Below are 12361 nucleotides of genomic sequence, written 5' to 3'. Positions count from 1 at the left end.
CACACATACACAGGAATCTTGTTCGTCGATGCACCATAGCAGAAAAAAAAAGGAAATGTTTAATGGCACGTCAGCTCCAACCGGGCTATATTGCGCCAAACATATGGTAAATCTAACGAGACAAATAAATGAATGAATTTATATATGTAAATAAAAACAAATATCACAGAAAATATATTAATTAAAAATAAATATAACAAATCTTTTACATATATAAATATTTAAAACGAGCACCATAACAGATACTGTAACACTGTTTTAGTGATAACAGATATCAATATAATCCAAGCCCTTATTCACGAAAACTTAAACTAAGTTACAACCGACATTTTAAGAAATACTGCAACTTCATTGGATACATGCAAATTGATTTTACTGGTTAGTCAATCGAATTGTAGTATTTCTTAAAATTTCGATTGTATCTTAGTTTAAGTTTTTTTTGCATTTGTATCTTGTTAAGACTAACGCCATTCCATCTTTCGGTATTCGTATTCAACCCCTTTTGTCTGAGGCTGGTGTCAGTCTTGACAGTATCGCGAGTACCCCTCTCTTTGAGACTCCACCATGGGCTGTATCTCCCCCAAAGATCGATTTCGATCTTTCGCAACATAAAAAGAGAGATACTAGCTCGGCGGTGTTTCAGTCTCTCTTTCGAGAGCTAAGGTCTAAATATGGTGATTATGCTCCAATATATACAGATGGTTCGAAAGATGATGATCGGGTAGCTTCAGCTACTGTGACACCATCTGAGACAATTTCTGTCCGCCTTCCACCTGCTTCTTCCATCTTTACAGCTGAACTTCAGGCCATTCTACAGGCTTTGGAGTTCATTCAATCATCATCTATATTAAAATATATAATCTTTACTGATTCTTTGTCCTCACTACAAGCAATAAACAACAAACAGCTTGATCACCCGTTAGTGGCAGACATTTATAGTCTGCTACTATCATACGAGTTAATCAGCAAAGACATTGTCCTTTGCTGGCTCCCCAGTCACATGGATATTAAAGGGAACGATCAAGCAGATTTGGCTGCCAAGTCTGCTCTAGATCTTCCCTTATCCTATTTTTTAATACCATACACGGATTTTAAATCTGTTATTAACAAATTTATTTATGACCGCTGGCAACGGTCTTGGGATCTTGCAGGCACAAACAAACTTCATCACATCAAGCCTCTCTTAGGAGATTGGCCCAACTCCTACAGAACCAACAGGAGGGATGAAGTTGTTTTGTGTCGCTCTCGCATAGGTCATACTTTTTTAACACATTTTTTCATCTTAAAGCGAGAGCCTCAACCAGAATGTGAACATTGTCATGTTCCTTTGACAGTGAAGCACATTTTGATTGAGTGCAAGCATCTCAAAGATACAAGATTACGGCATTACCGTTGCCAGTCACTTCATCAGTTGTTTGCCCAACCGGGTATATACAGTAAAGCGCTAGATTTTTTAAAAGAGACAAATTTTTATCGAAAATTTTAATTGTATATATTTGATTTTCACCTTCATGTTTTAAATATATATACATAAAGTTTATATTTAGTTTTATTTGATATTTACTGTGATATTTGTTTTTATTTATGTATATATAGATAATGTGATTATTTGTTTCTAGTTTGTCTCGTAACATCATCATATGTTTGGCGCAATATATCCCGGTTGGAGCTGACGTGCCATTAAACAACATTTCATTCATTCATTAGTTTAAGTTTTCGTGTATAAGGGCCCAGGTTTATAAAACATAAAAGAGCTACTTAAATACAACCGGAACATAAATTGAACAGGAATTAAACTAGAGCAGGAATATAAACAATATTAGGCCCCTCTGCCAAGGCAGCGGCTGAACTGGGGCGGGCGAGTCCATGCGCCGGTCCCCGCTCTTCTCTTCTTTCCGTCTCGCCGTCTGTCAGAAAACTCTGGTTATATAGCCACTGACAATAGGAACCAGCGGCTGCCGGGCAGGATACGCCCACATTTTCGAGAGATGGATAGAGAACCAGCTAAAAAGAAAGTGATTTTTCCTATAATCAAAGGCCATAATTCAGGAAATTACAATTCGATATGCGCAAATATCGAAAGGAACCGAGATCTTTGTGTTATAAACTTACATTTCAAGCTTCAACAAAATCGGATTAAAATTGTGACCTCTATAGGGTCCACAGCCTTGATATACCATATTTTTACGCTATTTGAGAACGAAGGGCGGCCATTTTGTCTGTCAGTTTTGGGCCGATTTTCATGAAATTCGAACTCAGGTGTCCTTAGGGTGTAACGGTGATATAATAATACGTTTTTTTAAATCGGATAAAAATTATGACCTCTGTAGGGTCCACAAGCTAAAAACGCGATTCTTCGTACAATCAGGGGCCATAATTCAGGAAGTTACTGTCCGATATGCGCAAATATCGAAAGGAACCGAGATCTTTGGGTTCAACAAAATTGGATAAAAATTGTGACCTCTATAGGGTCCACAACCTTGATATACCATATTTTTACGCTATTTGAGAACGAGGGGCGGCCATTTTGTCTGTCAATTTTGGGCCGATTTTCACGAAATTCAGGGGGTTGGATGGCTGAATGGTTAGCGTACGCGCGCTGTATCATAAAGTCTGCCATTGAGTCGACTGGCGTGGTTTCGAATCCCCGGTTGTACGTGACAAGGAGTAGGGTCGCCTGTCCTACCTCGTGGGTTTTCTCCGGGTCCTCCGGTTTCCTCCCACTGCTAAAGACCCCTATGCGCAAGCGAATTATTGAAATAAAGTTAAACCATATGTTAGTCCCGAAATGACCTAGTTTGTGTCGAGTGGACGTTAAACCCCATTTCTCTCTCTCTCTCTCTTCACGAAATTCGAATTCAGCCGTCCTTGGGGTGTAACGGTGATATAAAAATCGGTGATATAATAATACGTTTTTTTTTAAATCGGATAAAAATTATGACCTCTATAGGGTCCACAAGCCAAAAAACGCGTTTTGCGTACAATCAGGGGCCATAAATGCGATATGCGCGAATATCGAAAGGAACTGAGATCTTTGGGTTATAAACTTACACTTCAAGTTGCAACAAAATCGGATAAAAATTGTGACCTCTACAGTGTTCACAAGCCAAAAACGTGATTTTTCGTACAATCAGAGGCCATAATCCATGAAGTTACGGTCCGATAGATGCTAATATCGAAAGGAACCGAGATCTTAGGGTGATAAACCTATATTTCAAGTTTCATTGAAATCGGATAAAAATTGTGACCTGTAGACTGTTCACAAACAATTGGACGACAATATACGTCCACATGAAAATGTGGGCGTATAAAAATAGATAAGACTTATACACTGTGCATTTTGTGCTGCATCAACAAAAGTCTTTTCCATTGTATGCGGCATTTGGGTATAATGTCAATTTGTTTCACATTTTTAATTTGCTTAGAAATGTTGAGTTTGGACACAAGAGACAAACTCAGTAATGCTTTATCAAATGTTTTTAATCTAAACAAAACTTAGTCATACTTTTGGGGTGTATACTTTCTTTTGGACATCAGTATATATATGTCATATTACACCTGTTATATCTTATGTTATATTTTATATCAGTCATATTACACCTGTTATATTACATTAATTATATGGTATCTGATACATTACAGTTATTTATGATATCGTATTGCCTTGTTTGAAAAATAAAATTAAAAAAATAGTTTAAATACCTTGTTAACAAATTTATCTCAGAACTAACACAGTTATATGGGAAAACAATCACTTCTTCTTCTGAGTTGAACATATATTTGCACATGCTTCTTCACTGGTTTACTAAACACAAGATAAGATAAGATTTTTATTGATACATCATAAACAGATAAAAACAACATCAATATGCATTGCACGTATATGAACTTAACATTTAATGATTAAATAGTCTCATCTATACTACACTACACACTGGGATTGTCACATCTGGTCATGACGAATCAAGGATGACATCAAAAGCACACATGTGTTACGCTTATTTCCGTGATCGTCCTCTTATCGTTATCAAGCACAATGACAATGATAACGATAAGAGGATTTTTATCGAAACGTCTTACTTGTGTATAATAAACCAGTGATTGTTTTCCCATATAACTGTGTTAGTTCTGTTATGTCTCCAATCGCTAAATGCAATTAAAGGATAAAATTATCTCAGTTGTGAGTTAATCGATATGGATAGATCCACTTCACAAATAAATATACAGCCAGTAATGTGACGTACCGGAAATGGTATACAGACAACTCATCCCAATATAAAAGAGTACTCATCCCAACTTTGAAACATGGGTAGAGTTATAAGACAACTCATCCCAACAAATTTAAGTGCCTGTTTTAATACAATTGCTTTCTTTGAAGACCACTCAGACCAAAACCAATCTGATTTTGTTATCTTAAAGGGACAATAACACTCTTGCTGGCTTGACAGCTCCAGAAAATAAATAAGAGCCTTATTCTAAGTACTATATGTGTTAGTGTCTTACCTGTTGTGTAAATTATCCATTACATCCTATTTTACTTGTCCGGAGGGTTTGAAAATATTTTTAAATCCAAGTCACATTTGAAAAGCTTTACGTTAGGCTTTTCAAATCATTTAGTTGAATTTTTCCAATTTTTTAAATTAGGTGTGTTAAGATGAAATTTGTATCACCAATTAATTGGAATATTGTAAAATAGTACAATTTGTTGACCAGAATAAAGATTGGGGCATATTATTCAGTTACGACAAGAGTGGTATTGAGCCTTTAATAAAATTGATATTGTTGTTTTAATCAAATTGATATTGTTGTTGTAATAAACTGATGATTACTGTTTGTATTACTGTTTTAGTACTTTGTTGTTTTAACAGATTGGTAGTTGTGTTTTGTTTTATTTTTTCATCATGAAGCACTTCAAAGAAAATTAATTAACAAAACATCGATTAACTAAACTGAGTAGTAGTATTTCAGTATCATTTTTCAAAATGTCTGATAGCTGTATAGTTTGTGAGTCAGTTGTTCGCCCAAGACCGGAGGCTGTTCAATGCGACGGATGTGAACGATGGCAGCACAGAACTTGTAATACTGGTAAGACTTTAATGTTATTGTTTTAAATTCAACAATATTGTATTAGTACCAACCAGATACTAAAGAGATGTGGGGGAATTTATGGACCTAACTGAAGGACAAACTTACTAAATGGCTAACCTACTGAACGACATACTGACAGAAGAAAAAACATATTTATAAAAATGTATTAGTTGATCATGATATAATAAAATGTATTATTTAATAAATTGTTGATGTAATAAATAATAAAATGTATTATTTAATAAACTGTTGATGTAATAAATTGTTGATGTAATAAATTGTTGATGTAATAAATAATTTAACATTATTATTTTTATAAATTGTTGATCTAATAAATTCTTATATAAATTGTTGATATAATAAATTTTTATATTACTGATTAATTTAATAAATAAAAAAAAATCAATATTTGTTGCGGTATGTATTTGTAACTTGGAATGATTGGGTTTTTTAAAGTTGGGATGAGTTGTCTTCTAACTTGGGATGAGTTGTCTTTTGACTTGGGATGAGTTGTCTTTTATTGGGATGACTTGGGATGAGTTGTCTTTTATTGGGATGAGTTGTCAGGTATTCCCGGAAATGACCTAATAGTTAACGGAAGTCACATTTCTTATATTTTAGAGGACATTTTTTTTATAGACACGCCTAAAAGAATTATATCTATGTCAGTAAAGACAGTTTACAAGTCAAGTATTTTGGTAAGTCATACTGAAGCAAAGACACACTAATCAGCAGTGAATATTCTGACATTGTTGGCTGCTCTGACTACGTTTTTAGACGCCCTTTTTTCACAAAGAGAAATGGAAAATCTCTTTGTCTGAATAAACAATGGTGTGAATACTGAAGCTTGTGGTGTGTGAGAATGAGTAACGGAGAGATTAAAAGAGAGATATTGATGTGATATTTCAATGAAAATAAAAGCAATTTTCGTACATAAATGTAATTAATGTTTTGCTGATTTGAAATTTTGTCCCATGTTCAGGTCTGAAATAGGCAAAGCGCTCATTTTTCAATTCCAAGTTAATAATGGGCACTACCTAACCCTAGATTACATGTCATTTCGGACTTACGTCATTCGGATTCACTTCATTGCGGACTTCCAAAAATATGTCCTTGACATTTCGGACTCGTGTAGGTGACGGATGTCAGCTGTTTCGTAACCTGGCTGTTTCATACTTACACTACGTGTCTGGAGTTTGAGACTAGAAACACCGAACACCGTGGAAAAACACTCTATTTCACGGTGGAATCTCGGAGAATCGCTAGCGAAACACCAGCTTGCCAAATCACCGCGAAATAGGGTGTTTCACGGTGAATTATAGTGTTTCGCGGTGGAACACGGTGAATCGCTTGAGTGCCGATATCATCCCGATGTAAGCATGTTGACGGAAAATGTAATTTATTTAAGTTGAATACAAGATATGTTAACCGTTGGCGAGGCAGCTACGGTCGTATTTTTTTATTTCTAACACACTGTACATGTATAACGTGGTGCCACCGTGTACGGCGTATGTAAACAATGAATAACTTACAACGTATCATTTCATCTTATTGGCTGCTACCAAATCCAAACTTTGAATTATATACGATGAGATTTTACACACTACTTCATTACTCGCAGCTTTAGTTAAACTAAATCCATAAAGCACAACGCCATAAATCACTTCCGCAATGTGGTTAACCGTTAGTCACGTGGTCTGAAACGCGCGAAAACATGAGATGTTGGGTTCGACACGGGGACTATATTCTTAGCAAATCTTGACTGTCACCGGTACATAATAACAATGTATTATGACGCATTAAAACAATATGGGTGGGAAGGGGTACTGTGACAATATACATCTACTGGGTGCCCCTCATTTCATTTCGGTAGAAGCGGATATTAAATAAAGCCATTTCACACAGACGCGTACATGGCATATATTTATACAATGGCCACACGTGTGTTAATTCTCGTCATCACCCCGTTATAATTTACTTATTTTGAGTACACTTCTGAATGATTCCATTCCTTCGTACGTTCAACTTCCCGATTTTCTACTGCATATACATATCAGCAGCTCAAAAGCTATACTAGACGGTGTAAGCGCAAGTTTCGTGATTGAACCTGCATCGATATTGCATAATAAATCCATAACCGACAATTAAAGAGATGTTTTGGGTAGCATTTTATTCTTTTGGTTCCATTGTCATGATTTTTATTGAAAATCGAAAGTAAGTTAATCATGTAATACAAATGTACAACGTATACAAATCATAATATTTTACAGTCAAAATTAAATAATCATACAATATATTCTTTTGGTTCCATTGACATGATTTTTATTGAAAATCGAAATTAGGTTAAACATGTACATGTAATACATATGCACAATGTATACAAATCATAATATTTTACAGTCAAAATTTAATAATCATACATGCACTAAAAGTGAATTCATTTTTTATTGCAGTTAGTACATGTATTTACTCACATAAAGTCTTGACACTTGGTAAACAATGTATTCAAATCCATCGCAAACACCTTTTTTTTCTTCTTTTTAAAAAATATTTTGTCTACACACACACATAAAATGTTTGTTTTTTTCTATTTAAAAATTTTTTTGTCTATACACACATAAAATTCATTTTCGTCTTAGAAATTCGTTAATCTTTACGACCACGCGCTCTTGCCAGGCATGTTTTTCTTGCACTTGAGGATAATGATGTAAAACATATCTTACGACGAATGATTTCCGTCGTGTATCGAGTTCTAGCTTATTGCATCTACCCCCACCGAAATACGAATATTTCTGCCGTAAGTTGTCGGGTCCGGTCAGTTCCGGAAAAAGTCTTTGTACTATTTTAGTTGCGAAATGGCCGGCATTAAAAGCATGGAGGTGCATGGCGTTCAGATCTTCAGCAGAAATACGAAATTCCGGTGGGATATCACCAAATTTTGATGTGTCAGTTTCAGGCGTTGGCAGCGTCTGTGTGGCGGGCTGGGGACTAGGTACTGGTGGTATCTGCTGATCTTGTCCCTCGCCATGAGGGGGGAGTCTCTGTAGTATCAACAAAACAAGATTATTCATATCCTTTAATTCTTGTCGCAGTCCCTTGACTTCTAGTTGTAGTTCATGCTGCTTTTTATTCATTGTCTTCATGTACCTTTCTACTGCTGAGAGTGTTTTCTGCCTGTTCCTATTAGGTGTCCTAAAAAGCTGCCTACATGTAATTTCACAATCTTGTAAATCTGGCAGGGCTTGCAGGAGGGACTGTTCTTCAGACGTAGAGGGCGATTCGACATCTCGGGGTACTGTTACACGTACGGGCACTGGTATTCTTGATGATGCCTGGAAGACTGATTCTGGTGTTGAGCTAGTTGAATAGGAGCTCGAGGATACATTAGAAATTGACAGATCACGTGGGTCATTGGAACTGAAACTTTCTAGCGTCGTTCGACGGATAACTGATGCCATTTTCTGAAAAGACAAGAGAATAAAATATATTTATTTTTATTCATTCAACAACACTTCAATATTTTGAGGGTTAAAGAATTGGACTTTTAATATTTAATAATGACATCAGATGAAAAAAAAGACAAATAAGTTTGAACTGCTTGTCTCAGATGCACTATATAAATCTGTACTACATTGCTATTATGGAAAATGGCTGCGAGTTTTAATTTTAAAATATTTTCCAAAGTACTCGCTTGTTTTCTAAGCTGAACATGAAATTAAGAGACTTGGGTTAATTAATTTACTGATAAGAACTCTAACACTTAGCAGTAACTTTGTGTCTGACCTCAGCCATTTCTTAATTTGTCACACCATGGAATAGACACGGCACATTGACATGTCACTTGTTAATTAGACTGAAACCATTTGAATATATAAATATGATGACACGTGTGCGCATGTATATTTTTTGCATATCTGTTCATGTGTATTGTCGTAGTCGATTCCTCCATAAAACCCAAGAAACCAGTAGCTCAATTCATAAAAATGCCTGCTACTCGTATACCACACTTGGATAAATTAAAAATTGTTGAACTCCACAAGAAAGACTGGAAGTGTTCTGCTATACATAGATACCTTAACCAATCTAATGTGAATGTGTCTTTGTCCGGTGTAAAATATACGGTAACCGCATATATTGAAGGACGATTTGACAACAAGTGCGTATTGACTGAAAAAACCCACCATTTTAACAACTTGTGTTCCGATGACATAGTATTTATTGATAACGAATTTCAACAGAACCCAGCACAGTCTGCCAGGGATATCCAGAAAACACTTTCAGCACACGGCACAGACACCTCGATTAGTACAGTCAGACGCGCCATTGATTTTGCCGGTTATACATCAACGAAACCACGATATTGTCAACTAATCAGAGACCAGAATAAAGAAAAAAGGGTTGAATTCTGTAGACATTTATTAGAGACCAATGACCAGTTTGATAATGTGATATTTACAGACGAATGCTCAATACAACTACACGATAACAAAACAGTTGCATATAGACAAAAAGATCAGAGAGCACCACAACAGTGTCGCCCAAAACACCCATACAAAGTTCACTTGTGGGGGGGTATTAGTCGTAAAGGAAAAAGCCAACTTCTTATATTTGATGGTATTATGGACAGTGTTTTCTATACAGAGGAAATTTTAAAAAAAACTTTACTACCATTCATAAATAAGAGATTTCACGATGGACATCGCTTCCAACAGGATAATGATCCAAAGCACACATCCCGACTTGCAAAAACATTTATGGAGGACAATAACATTAACTGGTGGTGCACCCCCCCCGAAAGCCCAGACTTAAATCCAATCGAAATGGTGTGGAATATGCTGAAGCGCTACGTATCGAAAAAGAACCCCACCACAAAAGAAGAACTCTGTAATTACTGCCAAGACTTTTGGTACAACGTGCTTACGCGTGACATATGTAATCGCTTTATTGATCACATGTACAAGGTTGTTCCGGTTGTTGTGGTGGTGGGTGGGAAAGCCACGGCTGATATGCCTAAAAGACTTTTTGGGTCCGAACGTTCATTCGGGAAGGACAGTAATCATTTTAATCAAAAACTCCTAAACGACCCTAAAGTCAGAAAACGATTGCAATAAAATTATTAAATTGTTGTATATTTTTGTTATGTTGTTTTTGTGAAAACTATTTACCTTTCTTTTCGGTTGGGGTAAGCGACTCGTCGTTAAGGTACGCTTTGGTGTCGGGATTGTACTGGGGTTCTTTTGATGCTCATCTTTCTTCTTTTGTCCCATCTCCCTCTTTAGCCTTGACAATGTCAAGTAGTCTCCAGTCTTTATAATAACAGCGTCAGACACATCTTCGGGTTTGTTATATTGCACCTTGTACTTCCCATTCTCCGCAATCCTACCCTCTTCTAATATCCTACTTCTGGGAACAATCAGTAAGCCACCGTCGTCAAACTTAACCAGATAATGCGAGTACTCCTTGGTTTGATTTCTCCACATGATGCCGTATTGAATTAATGATAACCTGTCGTATTGAATAATCTCGAAATAAACCATTCGACTATAACCTGCCATTTATACGTACAAGGTATCGGCAAAAGTTCTTTGATTCTATTTACTCCAATTAATTTTATATAAAACAAACGATAATACTTCTCAACCACCAAGCTAAGAGACAAAGGCTTTCGACAAATCTACAGGAAGCCATGTCATTGTTTAAATTTGACCCATTCAGGTGGTTAATACAATGTAATCATCAGATTCAAGCTCTTCTATATACAAACAAAGTCTGGCTCCCTAAGAAAACATCTTGGTTTTGCTTCATTGTGACAAAATACCACGGGTAATACATAACACTTTATTAATTCAAAGAAAACAGATACATATTAAAACACAATTATCAATTTATTAAAACAACTCTTTATTATTGGTTCGAGTAGTCCACTACTGATGTCTTCCGTTTTGCTAGAAAATACAGAATAACTGTAACATAATTACTTATTTCCACGCAAACTGTCATCATTTTGTAATTAAACCTAATTTTACTTGCTCAAAGCCCCGAATAGAGTATCAATTGTAGCCGTGATTAAGAATTATTGCAGCTATTAACACGGATGAGTACAGATAATACGAATTAATCACTACTCAGTTATCGTTGTTTTAACTGATTGTCTTTGATGTGCTTCATGGTGAATTGTTTTAATACGTCATAATACATTGTTATCATATACCGGTGACAGTCAAGATTTGCTAAGAATATAGTCCCCGTGTCGAACCCAACAGCTCAGGTTTTCGCGCGTTTCTGACCACGTGACTAACGCATTGCGGAAGTGATTTATGGCGCTGTGCTTTATGGGGCGTTGATTTAGTTTAACTGAAGCTGCGGGTTATGAAGTAGTGTGTAAAATCTCATCGTACAAATATATAATTTAAAGTTTGGATTTGATAGCAGCCAATAATTGGTGGGTTACATCTAAGTTATAGACGAAGATGTAATGATACGTTTAAAAAATTGTAAGTTGTTTATTTTGGCATACATTTTCGCCGGCGTTATGTATGTACATGTATACAGTGCGTTGGGGAAAAAAATCCTAACCTATACAGAATGCCGGTAAATGTCTCCCCGAGATTACCTAACTCATTTGTTATTCAAATCGGCCTGTACTTTAAACATATTCCCGGGAGCATTACTATATTACAACCCCTTCAATTTACAAATGTATTATAGACAATATTAGTTCGACCCTAGCTTAAGGTAGGCTCGCAAATTCCTTGCGGGAAGCACGGCAAAGCACGATGTACTTTTACCGAAACACGGTGAATTCCTAGAGAAACACGGTGAATTCCTAGAGAAAACACGGTGAATTCCTAGAGAAACACGGTGATTTCCTAGAGAAACACGGCGAATTCCTAGAGAAACACGGCGAATCTTAGAGAAAAATCGCCGCGGAATTAAGCGAAATTTCACCGTGAAATCTAAGAGAATTCGGAGTGTTTTTTTTCGCCGCGTCGGCGCGATTCTGGTCTCAAAAATTTGGTAGGAACTGTAGTTCATTTGTACCTCACATAGGCCGTTTCATACTTCACTTCGTACCTCAAATTGATTTGTACCTTTTCCTATGTTGTTGATATCAGTTAAAAGAAATTGAAATAAAGGTGAAACGATTTGATCAAATCCAACGGCTACGCTAAATTTATAAAAGTGGCTACCGAGCCATAATTAGAATATGCACGAGATTTGTACACTACAGTGCTGGAGTTTGGGACTAGAATCGCCGAACACCGCGGAAAAA

General features: G+C 36.2%; 1 protein-coding gene across 1 annotated transcript; it reads right to left on the bottom strand.

Moving 5' to 3' along the window:
• Positions 1 to 6374: 6374 nt before the first annotated feature.
• Positions 6375 to 11943, bottom strand: LOC126818147 (uncharacterized). Its single transcript, XM_050545369.2, has 2 exons — positions 10254 to 11943; positions 6375 to 8549 (listed from the first exon to the last, which is right to left on the bottom strand). The coding sequence occupies exons 1-2, from the start codon at positions 10641 to 10643 to the stop codon at positions 7713 to 7715; spliced, it is 1227 nt and encodes a 408-aa protein (XP_050401326.1). The 5' UTR covers positions 10644 to 11943; the 3' UTR covers positions 6375 to 7712.
• Positions 11944 to 12361: the final 418 nt, after the last annotated feature.

This window comes from Patella vulgata, chromosome 1 (genome assembly GCF_932274485.2).
Source record: "Patella vulgata chromosome 1, xgPatVulg1.2, whole genome shotgun sequence".
In the NCBI taxonomy this organism is placed as follows: domain Eukaryota; kingdom Metazoa; phylum Mollusca; class Gastropoda; family Patellidae; genus Patella; species Patella vulgata.
The sequence above is the reverse complement of the archived record's forward strand: the minus strand, read 5'-3'. Positions and strand labels throughout refer to the sequence as shown.

Bases quoted from the DNA above. Each gene is read 5' to 3' on its own strand.
- LOC126818147 (XM_050545369.2), bottom strand. From the start codon at position 10,643: ATGGCAGGTTATAGTCGAATGGTTTATTTCGAGATTATTCAATACGAC. The intron at 8,550-10,253 runs GTAAATAGTTTT...TTGTCTTTTCAG, and splicing joins TACCCCAACCGAAAAGAAAG to AAAATGGCATCAGTTATCCG.